At 42.2% G+C, this 27,616-nt stretch overlaps 3 protein-coding genes across 5 annotated transcripts in view; 2 read left to right on the top strand and 1 right to left on the bottom strand.

The window, feature by feature from the left end:
* The window catches only part of PEMT (phosphatidylethanolamine N-methyltransferase), a 440,725-nt gene that overhangs the window by 256,265 nt on the left and 156,844 nt on the right, over positions 1-27,616 (top strand). The window lies entirely within an intron of this gene.
* Positions 763-15,598, bottom strand: NT5M (5',3'-nucleotidase, mitochondrial). Of its 3 annotated transcripts, none has more exons than XM_063430685.1 (6): positions 15,576-15,598; positions 11,079-11,313; positions 9,348-9,448; positions 5,657-5,717; positions 3,094-3,208; positions 763-1,389 (listed from the first exon to the last, which is right to left on the bottom strand). In XM_063430685.1, exons 2-6 carry the CDS (start codon positions 11,301-11,303, stop codon positions 1,229-1,231), a joined length of 663 nt encoding a protein of 220 aa, XP_063286755.1. In that variant the 5' UTR covers positions 11,304-11,313; positions 15,576-15,598; the 3' UTR covers positions 763-1,228. The 3 variants fall into 3 exon arrangements, with proteins under 3 accessions (XP_063286755.1, XP_063286754.1, XP_063286753.1); XM_063430684.1 differs by lacking the exon at positions 15,576-15,598 and adding an exon at positions 11,716-12,166; XM_063430683.1 differs by lacking the exon at positions 15,576-15,598 and adding an exon at positions 11,518-12,165 and having other exon boundaries at positions 11,079-11,481.
* Positions 15,603-27,540, top strand: COPS3 (COP9 signalosome subunit 3). The gene is made up of 12 exons (XM_063430681.1): positions 15,603-15,882; positions 20,035-20,164; positions 20,429-20,541; positions 20,635-20,684; positions 21,651-21,743; positions 23,332-23,511; positions 24,582-24,722; positions 25,513-25,686; positions 26,169-26,255; positions 26,404-26,517; positions 26,874-26,954; positions 27,253-27,540. Exons 1-12 carry the CDS (start codon positions 15,828-15,830, stop codon positions 27,304-27,306), a joined length of 1,272 nt encoding a protein of 423 aa, XP_063286751.1. The 5' UTR covers positions 15,603-15,827; the 3' UTR covers positions 27,307-27,540.

A 27,616-nucleotide genomic window follows, 5' to 3' on the forward strand; every position in this document is an offset into this window, starting at 1 on the left:
AATGATCTAGCATACTTCTTTTTATGAACAAGGGAGAGAGAGAGAAGGCTCTCCAGCTTTTTCCTGCTTAGTAAATCACTTTCAATATACTATAAACCTTCCTCTTGCTGGTAAATATTCTAGCACCATTTGAATTTAAGCATATTGCGTGCACAGCAAAATATTGTAAAGGGATTCTATAGTGTTAGGAATACAAATCTGTATTCCTAACCCTATAGTGCCCTCTGGTCCCCCTCGCACCCCCCGAACACCTGAAACTTAGCAAAATGAAATCTGAATTTCCAAATTTAGCCTATAATAGACAAGCTCTGACTACAGCTGAGTTGGTGAATGCTTTCAGATCAGCTATTTTTGCCTACTCTAGATGATGCAATAAGGCTTTCACTTCACTTCAAATCAGAGTTTAGCGAATAACCCCCTTACTGTCTCAAATTGTACAAACAGGTGCAGTGCAGAGGTTATCTGCCCCCTCTGTCAGCCCATCCCTGGCACAGGTGATACTCTGTCAGTGCTAGAGGGATTTGTTAAAGGAGGATAACATGGGGCCCCATTATCAGAATGACGCCAAGCTTGTACCTCATCGGCAGCCAGTCAGGCAATGTGCCGGGATAATGCCATGTTGGCTAACAGAAAATACTTTGACAGTCTATGTATATATATATAGTGATATGTATAATGTGTTTTCTTTAATATGTTATAAATTTGTTTTCGCCCATTTGTGAATTAAAACCCTATGAAATGTACAGGACTCAACACAACAAATTAAAAATAAAAACGATTTAATTCCTATTTGGCAAAGAAAATAAAAATAAGAATAAGACAAAAGTCTCATACAAAGGATTCTGAGTTAGCCGGACCAGTGTGTACGGCTACTGTGAGTGCTGTAAATCATTACACGGAATAGTGGTTAAAATCACCGAGATTGTCAAACAGATATCATGCAATATAAGTATTCCAGTGAGAAAATATATATAAAGCTGCATGTGTATATGCCATTTCTCAGAATTATGAACATTCCTTTCCCCCGTCATGTGGAAGAATGGAACTTTCCAAACATTTATATTAGATATTAAAAGTTGGAACATCCTATATGTTTATTATTTAGGTGCAGAGGGGGGTTAACAGTGAATACTCCACTATGACTCTCCACAGGGTAAATATCTCCCTGAAAGTATACAGGAATTACAGTTTGGAGTGTCCTGATTGGCTAATCCCTCAGTTGGCAATCTTATTGGTGCGTGGAGTTTAACTCAGACCTCTTACTGTCCAGAATCCCTTTCCAGTCGTCTTTCCAAGACAGAAGACATCTGCTTGGCGGTGTCAGCAGGAGGTGTTTGTTGTGACAGGCAGTAAAAAGTATATGTTCCCACGTCGGGTTTGGCTCAGCACCTACCGAGAATAAAAAAAAAAAGAAAGAAAGAAAGTCAAAACAAATACAAACAAAACGTTTATGTGACCAAAAGTGAACAATAACATTTCCGCACACTCATTATGTTCGACAAGTCGATGAAACGTTCGTTATTAATACATCAATAATCTATTCTTTAAGGCTGGGAAGAGAAGGGAAAAAATAGAAAATAGAGTGAGAAAAAAATAGTTACAATCATGCGGTTCAGAGGGAGATACAGTCTTGTTTTCTTTCATTTGTTTTCCCACTAAAGGAATTCAATGTGATGCCTGCACTAAAAGGTAAAATTGGTGGGGGGTAGGGGGCTCGGCCGTTAAGCAGAGAGGACGCACAATGCTAGGGCTCCTCATCAGAAATCGTGCTATATCGAATTAACCGATGGAATTCCAAGTAGTTTTGTATAAAGCCAAGCTTCTGCACACTGGGGACACTTAGGTGTTTGCACCAACGCTTTTACTTACCGAGCTGGACCATTGACTGGCTCTGAATTCCAGGCGGCATCCTTGAGGTGAGAGAGCAGGAGGAATGGCTGCTTTTCTGCTGCCCAGAAAGTCTGAATACTTTATCAAGAGCCCTGTATCCCTCCCCCTTCCCCCCCTCTGGTCCAGTGGGGGTTATCCAGGTCCTGGGAGTCCACTTTGAGTGGTGGATACTTACCCACATTCAACATCGCAATGGCGATGGAATATGAGGCCTGCCCTTCTCCTTCCGTGTGGGAGGCAGCCAGCACAAGCAGATTGGGCGTTATCTTTGAAAGCGTTCTGCTTCGGATTTATACCAGGCTGGGGAACACAGGACAGGTCCTTCTTTCGAGGATCAGAAGAGGCCATGTCTACTCACTTCACCCCTAAGGCTGCCTCGTCAAGGGCTAGCATTGTACTGTAGGCCCAGCAGAATCAGACAGGTGTGGAGACACTGTGTCCCGTGAGGTCTTCCTGTCATACGAATGCAGAATCTAGGATTGAGCCTCGACGGGGCCTAATCAGAGCGGGAAATATCTGCCTCACCACAGTGGCTCCTCAGCTGCTGTGGCATTTTACATCTTCCTCGGTGGCGAACTGTCCCACGTAATAGAGCGGATCTCTACTACAAGGTCGGGTGTTGGATAAGCTTTCTCGTTTTAGTCTATCATACCAAATGTCAACTTTATTAAGCCGCACTTTTGTGCATACTGTTATGTAATACCAATGCGCAACATAAATATAGAATTTTTTTAAAAAAGTTAAAACGGTCCACCACTTCACCTGCCGCACACACACAATGTTAGTCAAAGTAAAGTTCTGTAAACTCTTCATTTATCCCGATGCAGAACTGATTGTGCTTTCCAGCAACATTTGCACCTTTTAATGATTATTCTATCAAGTATACATTTTTGCCATCATTGATGGGTTCCAATTCCCTAAGCTTGCTACATACAGAACACCCCATACTGATTGCGCCCGTGCCGGCAGGCATGTTGTTTACTATCCTCTATTATCAAATGGCTCATTTGACTGTTGGATGAATGACAAAGATTATGTAATAATTTCATAATGAAAGTGTGGGTAACTACATCGCCTGCCTATTGTTTTCCAGAAATTGATGACCAAAAACCCCATGATCCTCTAGGAATTATAACAAGTGCCTTTGGACATGCGTTATTGACCCCTGTACTTCTATGATGGACAGTAAACACCCTATTTTACCATTAATGTCTGGACGGTCATCGATCAGAAGGTCAGCGGAAACCACCGTTTTATCTCGGGTCAGAACTATTTGTTCCAGAAACTCGTGTCCAAGATGTTTGTCCACCCAGGCATACTGTAAAGAGAGAGGGTATCAAGACATCTTCAGAGACAGCACAGACTGAGATGAGGGAGACCTTCTAAAATAAGAGAGAGAGAGCCGAGAGACAGACAAAGGAGAGAACTGACTGAGAGACAGACAGAAGTGAGAGCTGACAGACAGATTAAAGAGATAACTGACTCACAGAGAGCTGACACTCAAACAGGAGAGAGAATTGACTGACAGACACAGAGGAGTAGACAGACAGACAGAAGTAAGAGCTGACAGACAGATTAAAGAGAGAACTGACTCATAGAGAGCTGACACTCATACAGGAGAGAGAATTGACTGACAGACACACAGAGGAGCACACAGACAGACACACAGAAAAGAGAGCTAACAGATAGAAAAAAGAGCTGTCACACAGAAGAGAGAGATGAAAAACAGACAGAAATGAGAGAAGACACAAGCTGACAAATATTAGACCGAGGAGGCAGTTAATTCATAGATTCTATTCTTTTCTCTGAAAATTCTATTGCGTATACGGCTGTGTTTAATTTATCTTCTGTCGTCTTAACACGGCACTGTCAATTTTCAGTTTTTCATAAAACAAATTTTTTTACAATGAACTCTTAGACAGCTGATTATTGAATTCAACATAATGGGCGCATGAAGGTCAATCAAATGAATGTGCCACACCTGAGTTCAAGCACCAGCCCTTTAAATTCTGGCATTTCTCCAAAAGCACACAATGAACAGGAGGACAAGTATTCTAAGTCAATAAACAAGCTGGATGGACACAGAATTCTTCTGAGATTAAAGCGGAGCTGTCAGTTCTATGGATGTTCCCTGTTCCCTCGCCCCTGTAACCCTCATTTAAGTGCTTACAGTGCTGAGCACAGCAGTGGAGGTTAAGTAAAAAGAACTTACCTCTGCAGTACCTTTGTGTTTAGGGTGACATCATCACCCCATGAGGCCATAGGCTCTCTCAGGCTCGCGTGGGCATCTGTACAACAATGGTGTACGAGTGCAAACACACTAAAACAGAGCTGCCAAAGAGATAGATCCCAAATTTTGTAGAACTACAACTCCCATGATGCTCTGCCTACCTTTAGAATGACAAAGCATCATGGAAGCTGTAGTTTTAAAACATCTGGGGATTTCCCTTTTGGGCAGCCCTGCACTAAAACATTTCTTCAGCAGTGCTGTACACACGCATGCTCTTGCAATGTTGGCACAGCAGGGGTTAATTTAAGTTACACTGTATGCTCTAGATGTGCCAAAACAGACTGCACTTTAAACATCATTGAGATTTATTTAATTTTTTTTCAGAGAAAAAAGTTAAAAATAAAACATTTGCAACCAATAGTTGAGATTTACTTAACTATCGTATTCTGCAATAAACTCACAAGTGTGAGAATGAGTGATATGTAACAGGCACAGGGGTCACTTATTGAAACACCCACAGGCACGTCTGCAGCAAAATCAGTGACCGGGCTGCACAGGCTCACTCAATGATTACCGAATTCTGCACGTACGGATTAATGCTCCATATATATATATATATTTGCATTGTAGCCTTTATATTATTATTTTAGTGGCCTATTCCTGTGGGCAGTAGATTAGGAATTCATGGCTTCTGTTTAATGTTTGTTTAGTACAAATGTGTGGTTTTCTAGCTTTGTTTAATTGTGTTTAATGTCATGAAAGACGCCAGCATATTTATATTTTCAGGCCATAATTGGTTGACCTGGGGCACATCCTGATCTTTTACCTGATGAGCAGGATGCCGTTATGAACGGTAAGATCTTGGGGACTGGGTGTCCCCAGACCGATAATATATGAGGTGCACTCAGCTATACAAACAAATAATAACAATCACAATATATTAATAAGCTGGGGTATCTGAAGCTGCTCGGCCGCTGTACTGCTTGTTACACGTATCTTTTGTTTATATATCATGTTTGTAATTCTTTGTATGCTCTATGTATTTTTCAGGTGATCAATAAAGTGTGTTTTATTTTCCTGTCTCGCGGTGAGCACGTTACTTGGTGTAATAGTGCATTTATTAAGTATAGTATGGGTTAAACGGTGATCTAGCACCCAGGATAAGGTTAATCTGTGGTTTAATTTTCTGTAAACCAGGAATAAACAATTCAGTGTTTTTAATGTGCAATCCTAATACAGTATAAACAATCACACTCCTATCGCATGCATAGGACCAGAGATAATGTGAAGAGATCATCACTGATGTCCAACTTCTACTATTATCTTTCACCCCCAAAAAAGGAGCGGAGAGGGGTTACTTGTCAAGCATCCGTAATTACAGGGGGCCTGGAGATCACTACAAAGATGCCTGTCCTGAGGACCCCAATACGTTTTGTGAGTCAGTACCGGATGGTCCCTACGTCACCGAGCAGAAGGCTCCCTCCCAGCCATCCAATAAGTAAAATTGCAAGCTGGTTGAAAATGATAATGTCTCACCTTCTCATACGGGCAGTACTGATAGCGTTTTATAGGGCTGGTACATATGAAGACATCGGTACTGTAACGAGAAAAGGCAGCAATGTCAACAAAGGCCTTATTAACTTCTTAACGCTCCACATTTACTATGCAATGAGTTCCATACCTACTGCCCCCTAGAGGATTGAAACACACAGGCAGGATATAAAAACACAATAACCAATGTGTGAGCGCTAAAATCCCATGCAGATAATATGGCAGCGTTCACAAATACAATGCACAAGAGATTGTGAAAAGCAAAACAATAGTTACCAAAAAGAACGCGCTAAAATAATCTGTAAATATAAAGAAACAAATAATGGTGCAGACCATCTGGTAATAATAATATGGGGAAAAGGTGTTATATGTAATAAACTCACATGTCCCAGAGCCCTATCACCCCTGGCTCTGGGTTTGAAATGCTCCTTGGGAGAGGGGATATTCCCACACTGCAGGGTAGTCAGGAGGATATGTCCACTGATGATTCCGTTGTGCTGTATATAAAAGGAAAGAAGGGCAGGACCTCCAATTGAATAGTATCACAATTCGTTTTATTGTATAAAAAAGGTTAAAAACCCTTACTTTGGATGTGGTGGGTATAAACTCGCAGAGTCACCCACATAAAAGCATAAAACACATGTACTCGAAAAAAACGCTTCCTGGTTATGGTCCGGTCACGTGATCGCTTCCGGGTCCGCCCTCCAATGACGTCCGTGTGACGCGTTTCGCCCGCCTCCACAGGCTTCTTCCGACAACGTCATGGGGTTTCAGTCTTCCTTTTAAGTCCATAGTGCCGCCCTTCTCTCGCCTCATTGGTCGGGGGGCGTGGTTTCACACGATCTTTTTCAATCATTCAATTGCACACTAATAAGCTTCATAGACTTAACCCCTTCCAGCACCCACACTAAAATGGTTATATTCAGTGCCACATAAAAAATGGAATCATCCAAGTGATGTTAATCACAATTATTTCTAATGCATATATAGACCATATCTAAGTTATTCTACATAATGATTTATCAAAGAGACATCTTCTTACTTCATTAAATTATGTTTTTAAGTATACACAATGGATATTATACGAGGGTAATTAATAAAAATTCTATACAAACAATACAACGAAGATCAATTCTAGACAGCAGGAAAAGCCTTAACTTTTCCCATATCCCTTAAGATAGACAGTGTAGATATATTCTGCTCATTTCTAAAGTATGCAATTCTTATACTAAATACAGACTGACAGTGTAGATATATACACTACAGACTGCAATAATGTCAGTCTGTATTTAGTATAAGAATTGCATACTTTAGAAATGAGCAGAATATATCTACACTGTCTATCTTAAGGGATATGGGAAAAGTTAAGGCTTTTCCTGCTGTCTAGAATTGATCTTCGTTGTATTGTTTGTATAGAATTTTTATTAATTACCCTCGTATAATATCCATTGTGTATACTTAAAAACATAATTTAATGAAGTAAGAAGATGTCTCTTTGATAAATCATTATGTAGAATAACTTAGATATGGTCTATATATGCATTAGAAATAATTGTGATTAACATCACTTGGATGATTCCATTTTTTATGTGGCACTGAATATAACCATTTTAGTGTGGGTGCTGGAAGGGGTTAAGTCTATGAAGCTTATTAGTGTGCAATTGAATGATTGAAAAAGATCGTGTGAAACCACGCCCCCCGACCAATGAGGCGAGAGAAGGGCGGCACTATGGACTTAAAAGGAAGACTGAAACCCCATGACGTTGTCGGAAGAAGCCTGTGGAGGCGGGCAAAACGCGTCACACGGACGTCATTGGAGGGCGGACCCGGAAGCGATCACGTGACCGGACCATAACCAGGAAGCGTTTTTTTCGAGTACATGTGTTTTATGCTTTTATGTGGGTGACTCTGCGAGTTTATACCCACCACATCCAAAGTAAGGGTTTTTAACCTTTTTTATACAATAAAACGAATTGTGATACTATTCAATTGGAGGTCCTGCCCTTCTTTCCTTTTATATACAGCACAACGGAATCATCAGTGGACATATCCTCCTGACTACCCTGCAGTGTGGGAATATCCCCTCTCCCAAGGAGCATTTCAAACCCAGAGCCAGGGGTGATAGGGCTCTGGGACATGTGAGTTTATTACATATAACACCTTTTCCCCATATTATTATTACCAGATGGTCTGCACCATTATTTGTTTCTTTATATTTACAGATTATTTTAGCGCGTTCTTTTTGGTAACTAGGATATAAAAACAAACCATGTCAATTTCAACAATCATTAAAGGTATCTACTTCCCCCAAACAACTTAAACACATTTACATTGTTGGGGGCAAGAGTGTCCTAGTGCCTTCCTATTGTATAATGAAGGGTTAGCTGGGCAGCCAGCATTCTCTTAATAACGTGGAATAATATACGCAGATATAATATACGCAGATTGACAAAACAGTCAGCCTTACTTGGCTTACCATCTGACTGTATCCCATGTCCCATGTTATCAGATGGGCCATATACACGCCACACTATCTATTACTAGTCCTATTGGTTTATGTTAGTCCAACAGTCACTCTGATCTTTAACCTTGTAAGTCATATATAAGTGACAATCACAGGTTTGTCGACCCATGGAATCAGTGATAAAAGAACATTTCTTTGATCAAGGTTCTAAACTAATGCAATCAATACAAAAATGAACAGAATGTTTCTGCTGATTCTGTCCCAGAATTTCTCTGAAACGGTTACTCCGAGCACCATAACTACTACAGCCCCATTTCCCAGTAATGGGGCAAACAGTTTTGGACTCTTACCTAGGTCCCCTCGGGTCTCCGGATTTCCTGTGGTGCTGGTGACATACATGCGGCTTCCTCAGAGCTGAAGAATCCCGACACCAGTTCCGTTGCTATTCATTGGCTGAGAGTGTGAGCTGACCACTCTCAGCCAATGAATGAAAGCTTGCACAGAGGAATATGCACAGAATTGATATTCGTCAGCCCAGATTTCTGGTTCCGAGTTGACTAATGATGCCCCAAAGATGCTGCTGGAGGTAGAGCTTCGTCTCCAGGTAAATAGATTAAATGCTGTATGTGCAGCATTTCAAAGCAGAATGCTGCAAATACAGACTCCAGGCACCATGACCACTTCAAATCACTATAGTTATCATGGTGTTTGGAGTAACTCTTTAATTAATAGTCCTTAATACACCAAATGCAGTGGTTTCTTAGTCTAGTGAAAATAATATGTCTCTGCTTAGTTACTGGGGTCCAGTTCCAATAACGGCGGTACAAAGCTATCCCAGTGCCATAACTCATTGCTACTGCACAGCAAAATGAGGGAGTTTGAGATCTGATTCAATAGAGGCAGACATCTCATTGTTAGATCACCAGAGGTTCTCAAACCCTCATCCTACACTCCACACTACAGGTAGGAAAAAGGGGGTGCAACAGGTCAAAAGCAAGGGGTGCAGCAGGTAACAAGTACACATTAAGCATTAGATCATTCTTTATATTGTACGCTTGTTTGAGCAGGGTACTCGTCAACCTATTGTTTCTGTAAAACTTTGTAATTGTCTCACTTATTGTTAAATGTCCCCTTTAATCGAACAATAATTTGGCGCTATATAAATTCCAATAATAATATTTTGTGCAGCTTGTGTTGAAGACAATGACTTACTTGGTCAATTTGGACATTTCTTTCACCGCCTCCACCGCACCCTCAATCGGATCCAGGTCTAAAAAGAAGTTCTTTGCCTCCCAGATACTGAGGGCTTTCTCCTACAAGGAAAACAATACATTTTTTACCTGGCTCCTTCATATGTGAACAGCGGGCCCTGAATGCCAACTCCATCCATGGACACTTGAAAATGCTGAATAATTGTCTGTTCATTTCTGCCACTCGGTGCTTTATGCAGAAGTTAAAGGAAATCTAACCTATAGTTCGTTTATCAGCTTCAAAATAAACTTAAGCCCAAAAATAGTGAAAGTTGAATCTGAAACATCACTTCTCTGGAAACACCACGGAATAAAACAATAAAAATCATATATAACTTGTGTTAACCTTTTATTCACGGGATATTCCGTTTTCCTTTAAAAGAGTCAGCAAGTGATATCACAACCCAGTTCAGTTAGGGCACAGCCAGGGCACTCTATGCAAATAAGGAGGAGGATAAAAACATTGTTTGTGTTTCTTTTTGTCCATTATACTCAATGGCAGAAAACGTTATAATGATAATCACCAGGATGCCAAGATGGAGTGGCCCAGTTAGAAGATTTATATATGTGGACTTTAAATTTAATTTTCACAAAACCATATTTTCTATACATAGGGGATAAAATAAACAGAATATTAAAATTATGGGTAAGTGACACTTTCCCTACAAAGTTTCTTTTGAAAAACTGGTCCGAAACATACATTCAAATCAGTTTACAAAACAAGATGGTTGCCATATGGTTCTTAGTAATGCCTCATCAAACCCACATGCCTCAGGCCAAGTACAAATCTACCATGCAACATATCAAACGATTCCTACAAGAACTCATATGGGCTCCCTCTCGAATTCACGTTTTACCAGGAATGTTAAGGCAGTCACTTTCTCAATTTTGAATGTGAATATTTTACTAAGAGTGTGCCTAGTATGCCTATACCTAAGCTCCCCTTATCATCGTCTTATACTATTTTAAGTGCATTGTGATATTTGTATCTATCGTGGTCTAAATCAGGGGTGGCCACAAAATAGATCCCCATATGTTGTAGAACTACAACTCCCTTGATGCTTTGCGTGTCTTTGGAATGCTTTTAGAATGACAAAGCATCGTGGAAGCTGTAGTTTTTAAAACATCTGGGGATCTACCTTAAAGGCACCCCTGCTCTAAATGGATAGCGCCTGGAAATTCTTGATTATCCTGGTTTGTTTTGCAATAAAAAAAGGTTTTCTTTAGACTTATTTGGTTGTACAATTGTGGAGTCTTCAAGACATCTGTGGGGAACAAATAGATTTTACTTATTGATGTTGCTTACATATGTCTATGTATATTCAGCTTTTTTTTGCAGCACAAATACAAATAATTTTAAAACCTGTTTTGGCTAAATCACTGGTTTTGTATATATATATGAAACAGCGGGCGTACGGAACAAGACTAAAATTCTGAATTCCTTACATTACTATGCAGCAGTTATTTTGGGGGTACGTTAATATTTTGGTTATTGTACCCAAAAACAGAGTATATTAACTTTAGTTAATTATTAAGTTGTTGTAACAAAAATGATATATCTTATATTTTAAATGCTGAATTACTAATAACATGCCGATTTCTCTATAACTATATTAAAATGATAAGTATTTATTCGGAAGATTCCCTGTAAAATTAAAACAAGCATTTATTTGTCATATGCGCAGTGACTTACGCGTAACCCTGGCTTGAGATTTTCATATTGTTCTGATACCCAGAATCCTCGGCGGTCTTCCAATTCAATGTATGGCTCACTGGGGTAGCGGCTTTGGTACTTCTTCAGAAAGCCCCCTTCAAAGTCTGCAAGCACCCCGTCCATATCTACCAGCACACGCAGGCGCCTGGGGCCAGCGGCGGTGGCGGAGTTGCGCGGCGTGCAGTGACGAAGGCCGGAGGACATTGCGCAGCCCCTGCGGAGCAGATTGGGTACGGATATCATAGCTGGAGCTAGGTGTTCATCGCTTGGGATTTGTGACTATCTAAATGCAGTCATAAAACACAAAACTTGTTACTCCCCCACCACTACAGGAAACCAACGTCGGGGGATGTGTGTAACCCTTTCTAAAACATCTATGCAACTGTGTAGTCTTAGACGTAATAACCGTGTAAGCCACCGGCGTAAGGCAGAGTTATGTAATCAGTAAAAGTGTCCCCAAAACCTGGGAAACAGGACTGGCCAGTGACAGCAGATTCATGTGCAGGATGCACTTTAATTCCAAGGTTTTCCTGAGAGGGGGAGAGTCACAGTGTGTCCCAGGTCACAGCAGGGATCTCTGCATTGTCCCATATGGGAGCTTTGAATGAAACCTGACCTGCTGCAATCAGCTTTCAATGGGGAGAGTTAGAAGCTCTGTGCAGAGCAGGCAGGGTGCTGTCTCAGGAGCATGCTCTGCAGCAGGAGGAATGGCCCTTTGAGTGCAGTTCCAGAGTGCTGCATGGTCAGCAGAGCAGCATGCAGTGTGAGTCAGAGCATTGCAGAGCAGTGTGCTGCAGGGGGGCTGCCATGCAGACTGGCCCATGGGCTGTTTACAAGGATCTCTCAGTTTGCAGAATATGGTGGAAGGATGTGCATGGCTCAGAGGGAATCCCCCTGGGTGCTCTGCCTTCCTGGGGAAAAGGCTCTGCAATGCAGTGCCAGGGGAAGCTCTGCAGAGCTAGCAATAGGCTGTTTCCTGCACGGTTGCCTTGTAAGGACAAGCTGCCTCCTCTTCTTAAAGGGACAGGCAGACTGCAAAACACTGTGTTGGTCGGTGACCTGCCTGAAGTCACTTCTCTTTGCAGAGCTCAGGAATGCAGTCAATACAAATAAATTAACCCCTCACATGCACTGCCACAACCAATGCACATGTCTGCCATTGGATGGAAGGGCCTCCTAGGCAGAGAAGGGGTTAAATATCAGAAGAAGGTCATTCACACAAATAGTCCAGCAGTTTTAACCCTAGGGGTAACAGCAATGCATATATTATTATTATTATCATATAATTTATATAGCGCCATCAGATTCCGTAGCGCTGTACAATGGGATACTAACCCTTGTCTGGCAGAGAAGGGGTTAAGATGTGAAACTAGGGTCACACATTTTTTTTGAACCCTTGGGTGGATGTTTACTGGACATTTCACTAATGCAAAAATAAAAAGAGCTGTTGTTATAATGGTTAATAATGACAGATTTAAAAAGATAAGCTTTTTTTCAGATTATTTCCCTTTGAGGCATTTGAAAGTGTCATGTTTGAGTTGCGCATAAGGTAGAATAGAATTAATAGCGATTTAGAGTATTATTGGAATATTATCCTCATATCGTACGAATATAAATTTGTCCTTGGAATATTCCTATAGAAAGGACATAACTGTATAAATAAATTAAGTTAAAGCTCTTTAGTTATTAATAACATATTCCCTTTATTCCTAACCTGTATTCGTATTTTTGGGGAATGTGCAATGCCAGTCCTGAAACAATAACTTACCAGACTAGGCCCTCTTTATTTGTTCTCCTGGAATAGATGGAATAATTATTGGATTACGCACTTTTAAAAACAAGTACTGTAAGCACAATATCTAACTATACTCTTTACATTATGGGCCTTGGCACTAACATAATATGACCACTACTAAAATAATCTTAAATAAAGTATCAATAAAAACAAAACAAAAAAACACTGACTATATACTAAATTTGGGAACATTGAAACCCGCTCATAGGAAAGCATTACTCAATGCTTTCCTATGGGGATCTTATTAGACACTGGACTCCGTGAGGACGTCCAGTGTCTAATAAGTGCGATTTACTCCGCGTAAACCGCGGGAACGCCTCTTGTGGCTCTCAGGGAGACAGCCACTAGAGGCTGGATTAACCCTGCAATGTAAACATGGCCGTTTTAGCTGCAGGGTTAAAACTAGGGGGACCTGGCACCCAGACCACTTCATTGAGCTGAAGTGGTCTGGGTGCCTATAGTGGTCCTTTAAAATGCATTTAAAATCTAAGGGAAAAACAGCTGCACTGAAAGTCTAGCAGTGCATGATAAAAGTTACAATAACCCACTAGTGAATTTTAAATGGATAAATGATCATCCAGAATGAAAGCTCGTTTGAGCAGGGCCCTTAGCACCCTCTGTTCCTGCGCATCCAACGTGTCTGTCAGTCCACTTATTGTACAGCACTGCGGAACTTGTTGGCGCTTTATAAATAATAATCATGAAGACCAATGTGACGTACGAGCAGACGTGCATGCACAATGGTAGTTGCAGTCTACAACAAATGATCCAGTAGAGACAAAATAAGCATTATAGGAGTCGCAGTTTATGTGCATGGTGTGAGAGGAGGTCTGTTATATGTGTTACAGGTGTGACTTGGATGGAATAGATATTGCTCTTTGACATATTTATTATTAAAGTGCATTGATGTAAAAACATATTATTATAATTTTTTTTGCCATATACACTGTTATGCCTATTTTAATACTGGATGGTTATTCTTTTCCATTTCCAAGTTCCCCTTCCCTTCCTACCCCCAATATAATGTTTATATTCTTGTTGTTATACAAATATGTAAAACTTTAATAAAAATTATTTGAAAAAGGAATAGATATTGCTGTTTATTTTATTGGATGTATAAGATGCAAACTCACGCTGCTATGCAGTAACAGGGCTATCTCAAATTTAAGGCCAGAGCAGCCAAACTGAAAATAAATAAACGAACAGCACACTTGGTGTAAAAACATTGTGTACATAAACAAATAATAATAATAATAATAATACATTGAATACATATATCACACAGCTGAAAGCATTGTTCAGGTTTGGCTATTCTGACGTTATATTTGAAATCCACTTTGAATTCTCACATTAGTGATTAACCTTGTAAGTGAGAATGCAAAGGGAATTTCAAATGTTGGACCAAAGTAGACAAACTTGAAGCATAATTGACGTAACTTCACTTTGCATTCTCGCTCCAGTGAATAACCCTGAGAGTGCAAGATGGGAGTTGGAGTCTTGTTTAACAAATAATCTAGAAGAAGAAATAACGACAGGCATTGCAATATTGTGATAAAGATGGAGATGCAGACTCAGCATGATGAAAGTTGCAGTCTAATGTACCAGAAGAAGGACAGGCATGAGGAAAGTGGCAGAGTAATGTCACAGATGGGCTAGAGACACAAAAAGCATGATAGGAGTTGCAGTCTAATAAGATACATGGTATAATCAGACTCAGTAACAGAATGGGTGAGTAAATTGTGAGTAATGTAGCAGAGGTGGCTGAGCATGATGGGAGCAGTCTAGTGTAAGATATGGGAATGAAGCTGATTGAGCATGGCGGGAGTTGCACTCTAATGTCGCACGGGCTATAAGGAGAATGAGCATGATGGGAGTTGCAGTCATATCATACAGTATATATCGACATACTGAGGATGATAGGAGTTGCAGTCATGCCATACAGTATATATCGACATACTGAGGATGATGGAGTTGCAGTCATGTCATACAGTATACATATCGACATACTGAGGATGATAGGAGTTGCAGTCATGCCATACAGTATATATCGACATACTGAGGATGATAGGAGTTGCAGTCATGTCATACAGTATATATATATCGACATACTGAGGGTGATAGGAGTTGCAGTCATGCCATACAGTATATATCGACATACTAAGGATGCTGGGAGTTGTAGTCGTGTCGCACAGTGTATATGCTCATATTGAGGATGCTGGGAGTTGTAGTCGTGTCACACAGTGTATATGCTCATACTAAGGATGCAGGGAGTTGTAGTCGTGTCACACAGTGTATATGCTCATACTGAGGATGCTGGGAGTTGTAGTCGTGTCACAGTGTATATGCTCATACTGAGGATGCTGGGAGTTGTAGTCCTGTCACACTGTGTATAGATATTTAAACATACTGAGGATGATGGGAGTTGTAGTCCTGTCACAGTGTATAGATATTTAAACATACTCAGGATGCTGGGAGTTGTAGTCGTGTCACACAGTGTATATGCTCATACTGAGGATGTTGGGAGTTGTAGTCCTGTCACACTGTATATATTTAAACATACTGAGGATACTGGGAGTTGTAGTCGTGTCACACAGTGTATATGCTCATACTGCGGATGCTGGGAGTTGTAGTCCTGTCACACTGTATATAAACAGACTCTGCCCACACCCCCCGGAACTAACTGCTTTCTGCGCCTTTAAGAAACTGCTACGGCCATGTGACGTCAGACGCACGCCGTGCTATTCCCGCCCCTTGCTCTCGCGAGATTCTGCGCCTTGGCCTGAGATCTCGCGAGATGAGTGGGCCGGTGTGTTCTGTCAGTTCTCCAGCCGGCGGGATCTCGCGAGACTTGGCGCAGTGAGTGCAGTTGGCCTGCGCGCTCCTCTCTGCTCCCGGCACCGGCTCTCCGCGGAGGGACCCGGCTCCCAGGCAGCATGGCGTCCGCACTGGAGCAGTTCGTCAACAGCGTGAGGCAGCTCTCCTCACAGGGTGAGCCCCGGGGGCTGCTGGGAGTCCAGGGGAACAGCATGGGAGGGGCCCCTGAGTAACCCAGGACAGGAGGAGAAGGAGGGGCCCCTGAGTAACCCAGGGCAGGAGGAGAAGGAGGGGCCCCTGAGTAACCCAGGGCAGGAGGAGAAGGAGGGGCCCCTGAGTAACCCAGGGCAGGAGGAGAAGAAGGAGGGGCCCCTGAGTAACCCAGGGCAGGAGGAGAAGGAGGGGCCCCTGAGTAACCCAGGGCAGGAGGAGAAGGAGGGGCCCCTGAGTAACCCAGGGCAGGAGGAGGAGGAGGGGCCCCTGAGTAACCCAGGGCAGGAGGAGAAGGAGGGGCCCCTGAGTAACCCAGGGCAGGAGGAGGAGGGGCCCCTGAGTAACCCAGGGCAGGAGGAGAAGGAGGGGCCCCTGAGTAACCCAGGGCAGGAGGAGAAGGAGGGGCCCCTGAGTAACCCAGGACAGGAGGAGGAGGGGCCCCTGAGTAACCCAGTGGCAGGAGGAGAAGGAGGGGCCCCTGAGTAACCCAGGGCAGGAGGAGGAGGAGGGGGCCCTGAGTAACCCAGGGCAGGAGGAGGAGGAGGGGCCCCTGAGTAACCCAGGGCAGGAGGAGGAGGAGGGGCCCCTGAGTAACCCAGGGCAGGAGGAGAAGGAGGGGCCCCTGAGTAACCCAGGGCAGGAGGAGAAGGAGGGGCCCCTGAGTAACCCAGGGCAGGAGGAGAAGGAGGGGCCCCTGAGTAACCCAGGGCAGGAGGAGAAGGAGGGGCCCCTGAGTAATACAACGCTGGGTGTCTGTAGTCAGGGACTCGGTCTTTAGTAGAAGTTGGATCTCACTCTGTACCTTTTAGTCAGGGAGTGGGGGGGGGGGGGGGGAGGGGTATACGTTTCACCATATTTTCCTGAGCACATCTCTATGAAAAGTGCTGCCATGCAGTAGGCAAAATGTATGAAATTTGTTCATTAAGCAAGTAGAATTCACAAAGGCGCTATAGTAATCTGTTTATACATTTCCCACCATCACCACCAAGAAGTGAAGTGTTCAAGAAAACATGTTGGTTTCTCTGTTTGGAGGAGCTGTCCTCTCTCTGTGTGTCTGTATCTAGCTGAACGTGGGGTGGAATAGTCCTCTCTGTGTCTGTATCTAGCTGAACGTGGGGTGGAATAGTCCTCTCTGTGTCTGTATCTAGCTGAACGTGGGGTGGAATAGTCCTCTCTGTGTCTGTATCTAGCTGGAGGTGGGGAGGAATAGTCCTCTCTGTGTCTGTATCTAGCTGAACGTGGGGTGGAATAGTCCTCTCTGTGTCTGTATCTAGCTGAACGTGGGGTGGAATAGTCCTCTCTGTGTCTGTATCTAGCTGAACGTGGGGTGGAATAGTCCTCTCTGTGTCTGTAGCTTGCTGAACGTGGGGTGGAATAGTCCTCTCTGTGTCTGTATCTAGCTGAACGTGGGGTGGAATAGTCCTCTCTGTGTCTGTATCTAGCTGAACGTGGGGTGGAATAGTCCTCTCTCTGTGTGTCTGTATCTTGCTGAACGTGGGGTGGAATAGTCCTCTCTGTGTCTGTATCTAGCTGAACGTGGGGTGGAATAGTCTTCTTTGTGTCTGTATCTAGCTGAACGTGGGGTGGAATAGTCCTCTCTGTGTCTGTATCTAGCTGGATGTGGGGTGGAATAGTCCTCTCTCTGTGTCTGTATCTAGCTGGATGTGGGGAGGAATAGTCCTCTCTGTGTCTGTATCTAGCTGGAGGTGGGGAGGAAAAGTCCTCTCTGTGTCTGTATCTAGCTGGAGGTGGGGAAGAATAGTCCTCTCTGTGTCTGTATCTTGCTGAACGTGGGGTGGAATAGTCCTCTCTGTGTCTGTATCTAGCTGAACGTGGGGTGGAATAGTCCTCTCTGTGTCTGTATCTAGCTGAACGTGGGGTGGAATAGTCCTCTCTGTGTCTGTATCTAGCTGAACGTGGGGTGGAATAGTCCTATCTGTTTCTGTATCTAGCTGAACGTGGGGTGGAATAGTCCTCTCTGTGTCTGTATCTAGCTGAACGTGGGGTGGAATAGTCCTCTCTGTGTCTGTATCTAGCTGAACGTGGGGTGGAATAGTCCTCTCTGTGTCTGTATCTAGCTGAACGTGGGGTGGAATAGTCCTCTCTGTGTCTGTATCTAGCTGAACGTGGGGTAGAATAGTCCTCTCTGTGTCTGTATCTAGCTGAACGTGGGGTGGAATAGTCCTCTCTGTGTCTGTATCTAGCTGAACGTGGGGTGGAATAGTCCTATCTGTGTCTGTATCTAGCTGAACGTGGGGTGGAATAGTCCTCTCTGTGTCTGTATCTAGCTGAACGTGGGGTGGAATAGTCCTATCTGTGTCTGTATCTAGCTGAACGTGGGGTGGAATAGTCCTCTCTGTGTCTGTATCTAGCTGAACGTGGGGTGAAATAGTCCTCTCTCTGTGTCTGTATCTAGCTGGAGGTGGGGAAGAATTGTCCTCTCTGTGTCTGTATCTAGCTGAACGTGGGGTGGAATAGTCCTCTCTGTGTCTGTATCTAGCTGGAGGTGGGGAGGAATAGTCCTCTCTGTGTCTGTATCTAGCTGGAGGTGGGGAGGAATAGTCCTCTCTGTGTCTGTATCTAGCTGGAGGTGGGGAGGAATAGTCCTCTCTGTGTCTGTATCTAGCTGGAGGTGGGGAGGAATAGTCCTCTCTGTGTCTGTATCTAGCTGGAGGTGGGGAGGAATAGTCCTCTCTGTGTCTGTATCTAGCTGGAGGTGGGGAGGAATAGTCCTCTCTGTGTCTGTATCTAGCTGGAGGTGGGGAGGAATAGTCCTCTCTGTGTCTGTATCTAGCTGGAGGTGGGGAGGAATAGTCCTCTCTGTGTCTGTATCTAGCTGGAGGTGGGGAGGAATAGTCCTCTCTGTGTCTGTATCTAGCTGGAGGTGGGGAGGAATAGTCCTCTCTGTGTCTGTATCTTGCTGGAGGTGGGGAGGAATAGTCCTCTCTGTGTCTGTATCTAGCTGGATGTGGGGAGGAATAGTCCTCTCTGTGTCTGTATCTAGCTGGAGGTGGGGAGGAATAGTCCTCTCTGTGTCTGTATCTAGCTGGAGGTGGGGAGGAATAGTCCTCCCTGTGTATCTTGCTGGAGGTGGGGAGGAATAGTCCTCTCTGTGTCTGTATCTAGCTGGAGGTGGGGAGGAATAGTCCTCTCTGTGTCTGTATCTAGCTGGAGGTGGGGAGGAATAGTCCTATCTGTGTCTGTATCTAGCTGGAGGTGGGGAGGAATAGTCCTCTCTGTGTCTGTATCTAGCTGGAGGTGGGGAGGAATAGTCCTCTCTGTGTCTGTATCTAGCTGGAGGTGGGGAGGAATAGTCCTCTCTGTGTCTGTATCTAGCTGGAGGTGGGGAGGAATAGTCCTCTCTGTGTCTGTATCTAGCTGGAGGTGGGAGGAATAGTCCTCTCTGTGTCTGTATCTAGCTGGAGGTGGGAGGAATAGTCCTCTCTGTGTCTGTATCTAGCTGGAGGTGGGGAGGAATAGTCCTCTCTGTGTCTGTATCTAGCTGGAGGTGGGAGGAATAGTCCTCTCTGTGTCTGTATCTAGCTGGAGGTGGGAGGAATAGTCCTCTCTGTGTCTGTATCTAGCTGGAGGTGGGGAGGAATAGTCCTCTCTGTGTCTGTATCTAGCTGGAGGTGGGGAGGACTAGTCCTCTCTGTGTCTGTATCTAGCTGGAGGTGGGGAGGAATAGTCCTCTCTGTGTCTGTATCTAGCTGGAGGTGGGGAGGAATAGTCCTCTCTGTGTCTGTATCTAGCTGGAGGTGGGGAGGAATAGTCCTCTCTGTGTCTGTATCTAGCTGGAGGTGGGGAGGAATAGTCCTCTCTGTGTCTGTATCTAGCTGGAGGTGGGGAGGAATAGGCCTCTCTGTGTCTGTATCTTGATGAAGGTGGGGAGGAATAGTCCTCTCTGTGTCTGTATCTTGCTGAAGGTGGGGAGGAATAGTCATCTCTGTCTGTATCTAGGTTGGTGTATGCCACTTATCAGCAAACTGAGTCCTGTTGTACCAAAGAGGCAAGTGTTTATCAGCGTCGACTATTGATTCTTTTAAATGCATAGCAGCGTGTCCTTCAGACTTGTTGTACTTCCTCCTAATTGGAAAGTGATTTCTCTTTCAGGGCAAATGACCCAACTGTGTGAACTCATTAACAAGAGTGGGGAGCTGCTGGCAAAGAATCTGTCTCATCTGGACACCGTCCTGGGGGCTTTAGATGTTCAGGAACATTCTCTGGGGGTCCTTGCAGTTTTGTAAGTGCAGTTCAAATTCTACAGACCAGAACCTGTTTGCTTTTGTCATTCAGGGATTAGCCGAAATCATTAGTTGGATACTATATTATATCCACTAGTTTAGAATTGTATCAATCATCCTTGGGCTGCAGGTGTATACATCCCCTTAAGGAGACACTCTAGGCACCATAACTAATACAGGTCAGTTTTGCATCGTTATTTTTGTTTAGTTCTATAATACGTTCTCATTGTAGTTGTTGTTTTTATTTCCCCTTTTTCTTTAAGGTTTGTCAAATTTTCCATGCCCAGTATTCCTGACTTTGAGACATTATTTTCTCAAGTCCAGCTCTTTATCAGCACTTGCAACGGAGAGCACATTCGATATGCGACCGACACGTGTAAGTACTGTTGTGTGTGTGTGCGCACGCTCGCGTTTGGCTTCTGCATAAATTTACTATCATATCTTATTGGTTTTTATGTTTTATCCATAGTTGCTGGTCTGTGCCATCAGTTAACAAATGCACTTGTGGAAAGGAAGCAGGTAAATAATATTTTTTTTTCACAATCTTTATTTTAAATTGTGAAGGAGGGTACAAATAGGTGTGCGTAGTAATTCATAAAATATCAAGTAGTACACATAATGCAGTAAATATAGCTCATCATCTAATACAGATGTTGTAAACGATATGGGTTGCTATGCTAACTTGGTAATTGCAAGAACCTTGGAAGGCCTCAGTGCCTCATTAACAGATATCATGTTGATAAAATCAAAGGGGACATAATCACATTGACAGTCTTTGGTCCGCATCAGACAGCATAATTAAGGCTGGGGAAGAGACTTCTCCTGAGATTGCATCCAGTAACTATGTAGCTGTAATTGGTTTTCTTTTATCAAGAAGTCAAAGGAACACTAAAATGTTTGGAATACAAACATGTACAGTGCTAGAGTTAATGTTTAGGTGTCAAGCCCCCCTCTCTGTGGAGTTGGTGATGTTACTTACCTTTTCTCCCTTGCTGCGGCTGGCTGTGATTGAGTGAGATCATCCATTTTGATGATCTCCGCCAATCCAATGCTTTCCCTCAGGAAAAGGGTGAGGCAAAACTCTGCTGCGCCAATCAGCATCTTCTCATAATGATATATTGAATCAATGCAGAGGGTGGATATTAATGTCTGTTAATAATGGGATATGAGACAGTTACAGGAAAGCATTTCTAATTGATGTTTAAAATGATCTTTATAGACCATGTATGTGTGTGTGTGTTTGCTTAACCATGTGAGTCTAGAATATTGCCATTCTCTGATAAAATTGATTTTAATTTTACGTTAATTGAATCCTGATCTCTGAAGCTCACGTGTTACTACTCCAGGTTTCTGCCTGTCTCACTGTGTGGGGTTAATATCTCATAAAGAATGTGCAAACAATATATAATGCCTTGTGTGTTTTTTTTTGTTTGTTTGTTTTTGCAAGATCTGTTTCTTGGTACAATTCTTGTTCTTTTCATGCAGCCCATGCGAGGAATCTGTGTCCTGAGGCAAGCCATAGACAAGATGCAAATGAATACAAACCAGCTGACCTCAATTCATGCAGACCTTTGCCAGGTATGAAAGCTATTGACCCAGTGGCTCAGCAGAAGGGCCATTAGCACACGCACCATCTGATGTCTGAGTCTGGGTGACCACAAAATAGACCCTCAGCTCTTGTAATTCCTTTTGACAACCCATACTTGGGTTTTAGGTGTTTGGGTAGGCATCTGATTTTTGTCAAACGGATTATTCTGTATTTTTTCATTGATTTGATTTTAAGATTCAAAGTTCTATAACCCTATCGTCCTTCTAGAGTACACAACAATATACAAAGATTATAACGGATATGCTCCTATTCCACAGTAGGTTCAATCAGGAACCACATTAGCCAAAGATTAAAGTTGGTACTATTGAGACAGAGTGGCCAAATTCCTTAGTAATAAAACTAACGCACATGTTTACATTTGAAGATTAGGTATAGGTAACCCTAAGAAAACAAATAGAAGTGATTCTATCTGAAAGCAGTAGAATGGAATGAGACGCGTTCACTTCAGAGTGCAAGAACCTTTATCACAGATTAGGAAAATGTCAGTAAGTACGGTCTGTACATAACCTTGCGCATGGTATCAAGATCAAGAGCACTAACTAAGGCTATTGTGTAGTGAAAAGTAAAACCACACATCCTATGGTAATCCAGTATTATCTGTAAACCTGTGAGTGTGGGACATTGCATTTTTAGCCATCCGATAACATATGGCAATTATCTTACACCCAAAGTCTCGTATAATAGGCAATAGTGTGTCTGTGTGATGCTTAGTGTCCTTTTTAACCATTTTTCAATAACATTTAAAGGATCACTATACTGTCAGGAAAACAAACTTGTTTTTGCTGATACTATGTAGTCCTTAGGTTCCCCCCACCCGCTGGGTTGAAGGGATTAAAACTCCTTCAGCCACTTACCTTTATCCAGCGCCGGGCTCCCTCGGCGCTGGTGACCTCTCCTCCCCCTCCGACGTCGGCTCCAGAGTGGAGCCGAATGCGCATGTGTGGCCAGAGCTGCGTGCGCATTAAAAAACGCCCATAGAAAAGCATTCTCAATGCTTTCCTATTGACGTTCTGCATGCTCAATGCTATTTTCGCATTGAGCGTCGGTGAAGCGCCTCTAGCGGCTGTCAGGAAGACTGCCATTGAGGCTGGATTAACCCTGCAATGTAAACCTAGCAGTTAAACTGCTATGTTTACATCTGAAGAGTTAAAACCTGGGGGACCTGGCACCCAGACCACTTCATTGAGCTGAAGTGGTCTGGGTGCCTATAGTGTCCTTTAAGTAGCTTGGTAACAAGTTTGGTCTGGTGGTTATCACAGGACTGAGTAACTGAATACAGTTGGTGTGTGTGTGTGTATATGTGTAAATGTGTGTATATATATATGTGTATATATGTGTGTGTGTATATATATATATATATATATATATATTATATATATATATATATATATATATATATATATATATATATATATATTATATTATATATTCCCTTTTTATAGCTCTGTTCTTGTAAAGTAACTGACAATATTCTATTTTGCTTTGGGTTTCTATGTCTAATAAAACCTAATGTAGTGCGGACAGTAATGTGTACATTCTCTTTATTCCTCGTTGCAGCTTTGTTTGTTAGCAAAATGTTTTAAGCCTGCACTCGCTTACTTAGATGTAGACATGATGGACATCTGCAAAGAAAATGGTGCGTATGAAGCAAAGCCATTCCTGTGCTATTACTACTATGGTGGGATGATCTACACAGGCTTGAAGAACCTAGAGAGGGCGCTTTATTTCTACGAGCAGGTACAGAATCTTTTTTGGAATTAGTTGAAACCTTGTTAAATAAATGGATATTGCATTTATCATATTATTTGTGTAAAAGGGCAAAGTTTCCTGTTCTCCCTGATGCAGTGGAAGTGTTTTTAATAAACTGTCAAGTGGATATGGCTGGCTTGTGTGCGTGTGGTCTTTTTCATTATTATTCTTTATAACGCGCCAACACATTTTGCACAATAGGTGGACTAACAGACAAGTATTTATAACCAGACTAGTTGGACACACAGAATCAGAGGGTGTAGTGGGCTCTGCTAAAACATATCTTTGTCAGAGTGTAGGGCCCTGGACGGGACATGCTTGTTTATTAGTGAGGATAGGTAGGTAGGAGCAGTGTTATGTATAGATTTGTAAGCATGCACCAGAATTTTAATTAAGCCAGTGTAGGAGCATATAATCATTTTGATGTGTTACTTGTATTGTTGCCCCTGTTTATGTAAGGCAATACCTCTGTTTGGGGAATATCTAGAATGGGGGACTACTCTTGCTCTGTGGAGACCACATCTCTACATTTTTTTGTTTTGGCATTATGTGCCACTGCAAGCATGGGAAATCCACGTTTTACTAACAAAGGGTGACTTTCTACTTGCCAATTGATAATGGCAAGTGTACATTTTGATCCTTGGTGGGTAGAGTCATCAATAAATCCTTTTTAGTTGGAAACCCAACTTAACCAACCAGACGATGTAGGAACCAGAGAGCCTCCTGCATGTCTGAATTCTCATGTCCGGTGCAAACACTGAGCAGCTCAGAAATGCTGTCTGCCATGTTTACAGACTTTCAAATTGGGCTCAGTCATATACAGATAAGATGGCTACTTACACGCACCTTGGGTAAGCCAGCCAATCCCTGAAATATCTGCATTACGAAATACTCAGGTTTTAATACATTTGAAATCACAATATACAGATATAGGTGCGTGCGTGCGTGCGCGCGCAGTGGATATTATGCAAAAACAAATTGTAAGGCTATGATAATGTTAACCACTGCACCCTCTTAAAGTGAACTGTAATAACTTTCTTTTTTCCTTCTTTCTTCAGGCTATTACAACTCCAGCCATGGCTGTTAGTCACATTATGTTGGAGTCTTATAAAAAATATATTCTAGTTTCCTTGATTCTCTTGGGAAAGGTTCAACAACTACCTAAATATACCTCGCAGATTGTGGGCAGATTCATTAAGGTGAGGAGCAGGAGTTGAATTGGCCTGGGAGTAATAAAAAACCCCCATGCTGGGACATCTTAATGGTTACTTAATTTTCAGTATTGCAAAATGTACATGTAAGCCAAAAATGTTGTTGTTCTTTAACTCCATACTGTAGATCATGTTTGGGTGATCAGTTAAAAAACCCTAGGAATTTTGTATGATTGCAAGGTTCCAAAACTGGCTTATAACTGCAGTGATCTATGAAAGACCGACCTATAGGTTAGCAATGCCAGAGAAAGCATATTACTTCCTCCTTTGCCATCCAAGATCCACCCAAATAGTAAATGTGTTGTGCACATGTATCCACCAAACACCTCTCCCCTTGATTTTACAACTCTGAATAGCGCCTGAGCTGTTTGGGGCTATCGGTTTATTAATCTGTTTCACTTTTCATATGTAATGAGTGGGCAGGCTGTACCGCGTTATCACCTTGATAAGAGAAAAGAAACCATAGATCAGAATGACATAATCTGATTGATTGGAGCCTCTTCCTGATCTGAAAGGGGCGTGTCTGCTGAAGCAATTGTGCATGCAAATTCTCTAGTTCTTATAGACAAGTATTTTATTTAAATGGTATCGGTGATGGCGTGCATTGAAAATATACATGGATCACTCTATTTTCATGTAAATCATTGAAGCCTTTTTATGTTGGGTTGCCAATGTCATGCATTACTGCTATTTGGACGGGAGGAGGAGTAACGATTCCAGCTTAAAACATGCTAACTATTTATTGACTGAAATAACAGCTGCTTTGTGTTTCCTCCAGCCTCTTAGCAATGCCTACCATGAGCTAGCACAAGTATATTCAACAAATAACCCAGCAGAGCTCCGAAACCTGGTGAACAAACACAGTGAAACTTTTACAAGGGACAATAACATGGGTTTGGTGAAACAATGCCTGTCCTCTCTCTACAAGAAGAACATTCAGAGGCTCACTAAGGTAAGGCACCACTTTCTGGTTGAGCGAGAGAGAGAGAGAGAGAGAGAGATTCATTTGTTTTTGGGTTTCCAGTTTACTATAATTGAATTTTTGTGGTTTGAACACAGATTGATAAGAGTTTGTATATTATTAACTAGTGGAGCTATTCGCTTGTATGTAAGAGCATGCTGGTAGAAAGTCGCAACCAATGCCAACATAGTGAGCACCACTTATTTTGTTGTTAAACCTTTTTCTGTTATATCAACTACCATATAATAAAACTATGGCAGTTTAAGGAGGAACATCTGTTTTGGAATGACGGTCAATGACAACTATAAGCTTGGTAACCTCACTTCAGATTTTGTGTATACGATGATTTCTTTGTGAACAACGTAAGCTTTTTGTCCCTTCTACTACCTGTCATTCAAAAATAAAGAAAAAAAAAATTTAATGTTTTTGAGTATGTGTGACTATAAAATGTTTCTCCTTGCTTTCTCTTGTAGACTTTCCTCACCCTCTCATTACAAGACATGGCCAGTCGAGTGCAGTTATCTGGGGCTCAAGAGGCTGAAAAATATGTTCTACACATGGTAGGAATGTTGATCCTTGAACACTCTCACTCATTCCTTTTTGGAATTTTTCCTGAAATTCAACTGTTAACGTCTAGTAGTGTGTCATGTCAGTATTAAGGAATAATCCTTAAATTTAGTTTTTTGTATTTTCCCTCTTAATCCCCAGATCGAAGATGGAGAAATCTTTGCTAGTATTAATCAGAAGGACGGGATGGTGTGTTTTCACGACAACCCAGAGAAATATAACAATCCTGCTATGCTTCACAATATTGATCAGGAGGTGAGTTTGTGTGTCTGATGCATTACCATTAATGTTGCATTTCTGCCTGTTCATTGTGCTCTGTAAGCTATATTAACTGTATCACAGAATGGGAATCTTTCTCGCACTATATTTTCTGTATACACAATACAACAGAAGGTCAGCACTAACCTACAAACAATATATGAACAGGCAGCAACCCTAGCAAAGGGGATCCCCCTTTGCCCTTCTGTATTATATTTTCAGTATGAATTCCTTTCTAAACACAGCATAATTCACTGAGGCATCTTTCAATATTTTGAGGTGAGACTTTGTTTAGCAGTGAACTCTGCCTGCCCCCCCACTGATTCCTTATGTGTGTTCTTTACTTCCCACAGATGCTACGCTGTATAGATCTTGATGACAGATTGAAGGCAATGGATCAAGAAATCACCGTGAACCCTCAATTTGTTCAGAAGGTACTTTGATCTTATACTGCCTGCTATTTAAATATTTATTTCTGAGCAATGCTTGTTAAGAGATTCCACGTGTACGAGTTCTCTTAATGTCTTACTGGAAAATGGTTAAATTTTCCTGATTTTTAGTTCTGATGTAATTCTGCCAGCTCCAGCTAATTTGAAGTAGGTAACTAAAAATAAATAAAAAAAATACAACTTTGTGTAATCGTTGGACCAGTGGTTATTTTTAATTTATTTTAATTATTGTCTTTAATTCGTTGGAATTTACTGTTTTATTAATTGACGTCTTGTTTTCCAGAGCATGGGCTCTCAGGATGACGACTCAGGAAGCAAACCATCTAGTTACTCGTGAAGGGAAGATCTCACCGCACGTCCTCTCTCTACAGTGGATTATCACCTGCAACAACTTCAGAATTCAGCATCAAATATGTCTTGAAATAAAGGAGCAGAGAGAATTAAGACCTGCCTGGACATTTAACTAAAAATGGAAAGCAAATATTTATGATGTTTTTCTCTCCGTTCTGTATGCGCTCACAGTTTAAGGAAAGGAAAACAATAAAGTCTGTTGTGAATTTATAACCGGAAACCTTGCTTCTACTTAAAGCCATGGGCTGCAATGCAGTCTTCATTTGTTTTCCAAAATATATTTATGTAATGGAAAA

The sequence above is a fragment of the Pelobates fuscus genome, chromosome 8 (genome assembly GCF_036172605.1).
Source record: "Pelobates fuscus isolate aPelFus1 chromosome 8, aPelFus1.pri, whole genome shotgun sequence".
In the NCBI taxonomy this organism is placed as follows: domain Eukaryota; kingdom Metazoa; phylum Chordata; class Amphibia; order Anura; family Pelobatidae; genus Pelobates; species Pelobates fuscus.

Bases quoted from the DNA above. Each gene is read 5' to 3' on its own strand.
- NT5M (XM_063430683.1), bottom strand. From the start codon at position 11,342: ATGATATCCGTACCCAATCTGCTCCGCAGGGGCTGCGCAATGTCCTCC. The intron at 9,449-11,078 runs GTAAGTCACTGC...TTTTCCTTGTAG, and splicing joins ATCTCAAGCCAGGGTTACGC to GAGAAAGCCCTCAGTATCTG. The intron at 1,390-3,093 runs GTAAAATAGGGT...TATTCTCGGTAG, and splicing joins TGACCGTCCAGACATTAATG to GTGCTGAGCCAAACCCGACG.
- COPS3 (XM_063430681.1), top strand. From the start codon at position 15,828: ATGGCGTCCGCACTGGAGCAGTTCGTCAACAGCGTGAGGCAGCTCTCC. The intron at 15,883-20,034 runs GTGAGCCCCGGG...TTTCTCTTTCAG, and splicing joins GAGGCAGCTCTCCTCACAGG to GGCAAATGACCCAACTGTGT. The intron at 20,685-21,650 runs GTAAATAATATT...CTTTTCATGCAG, and splicing joins CACTTGTGGAAAGGAAGCAG to CCCATGCGAGGAATCTGTGT.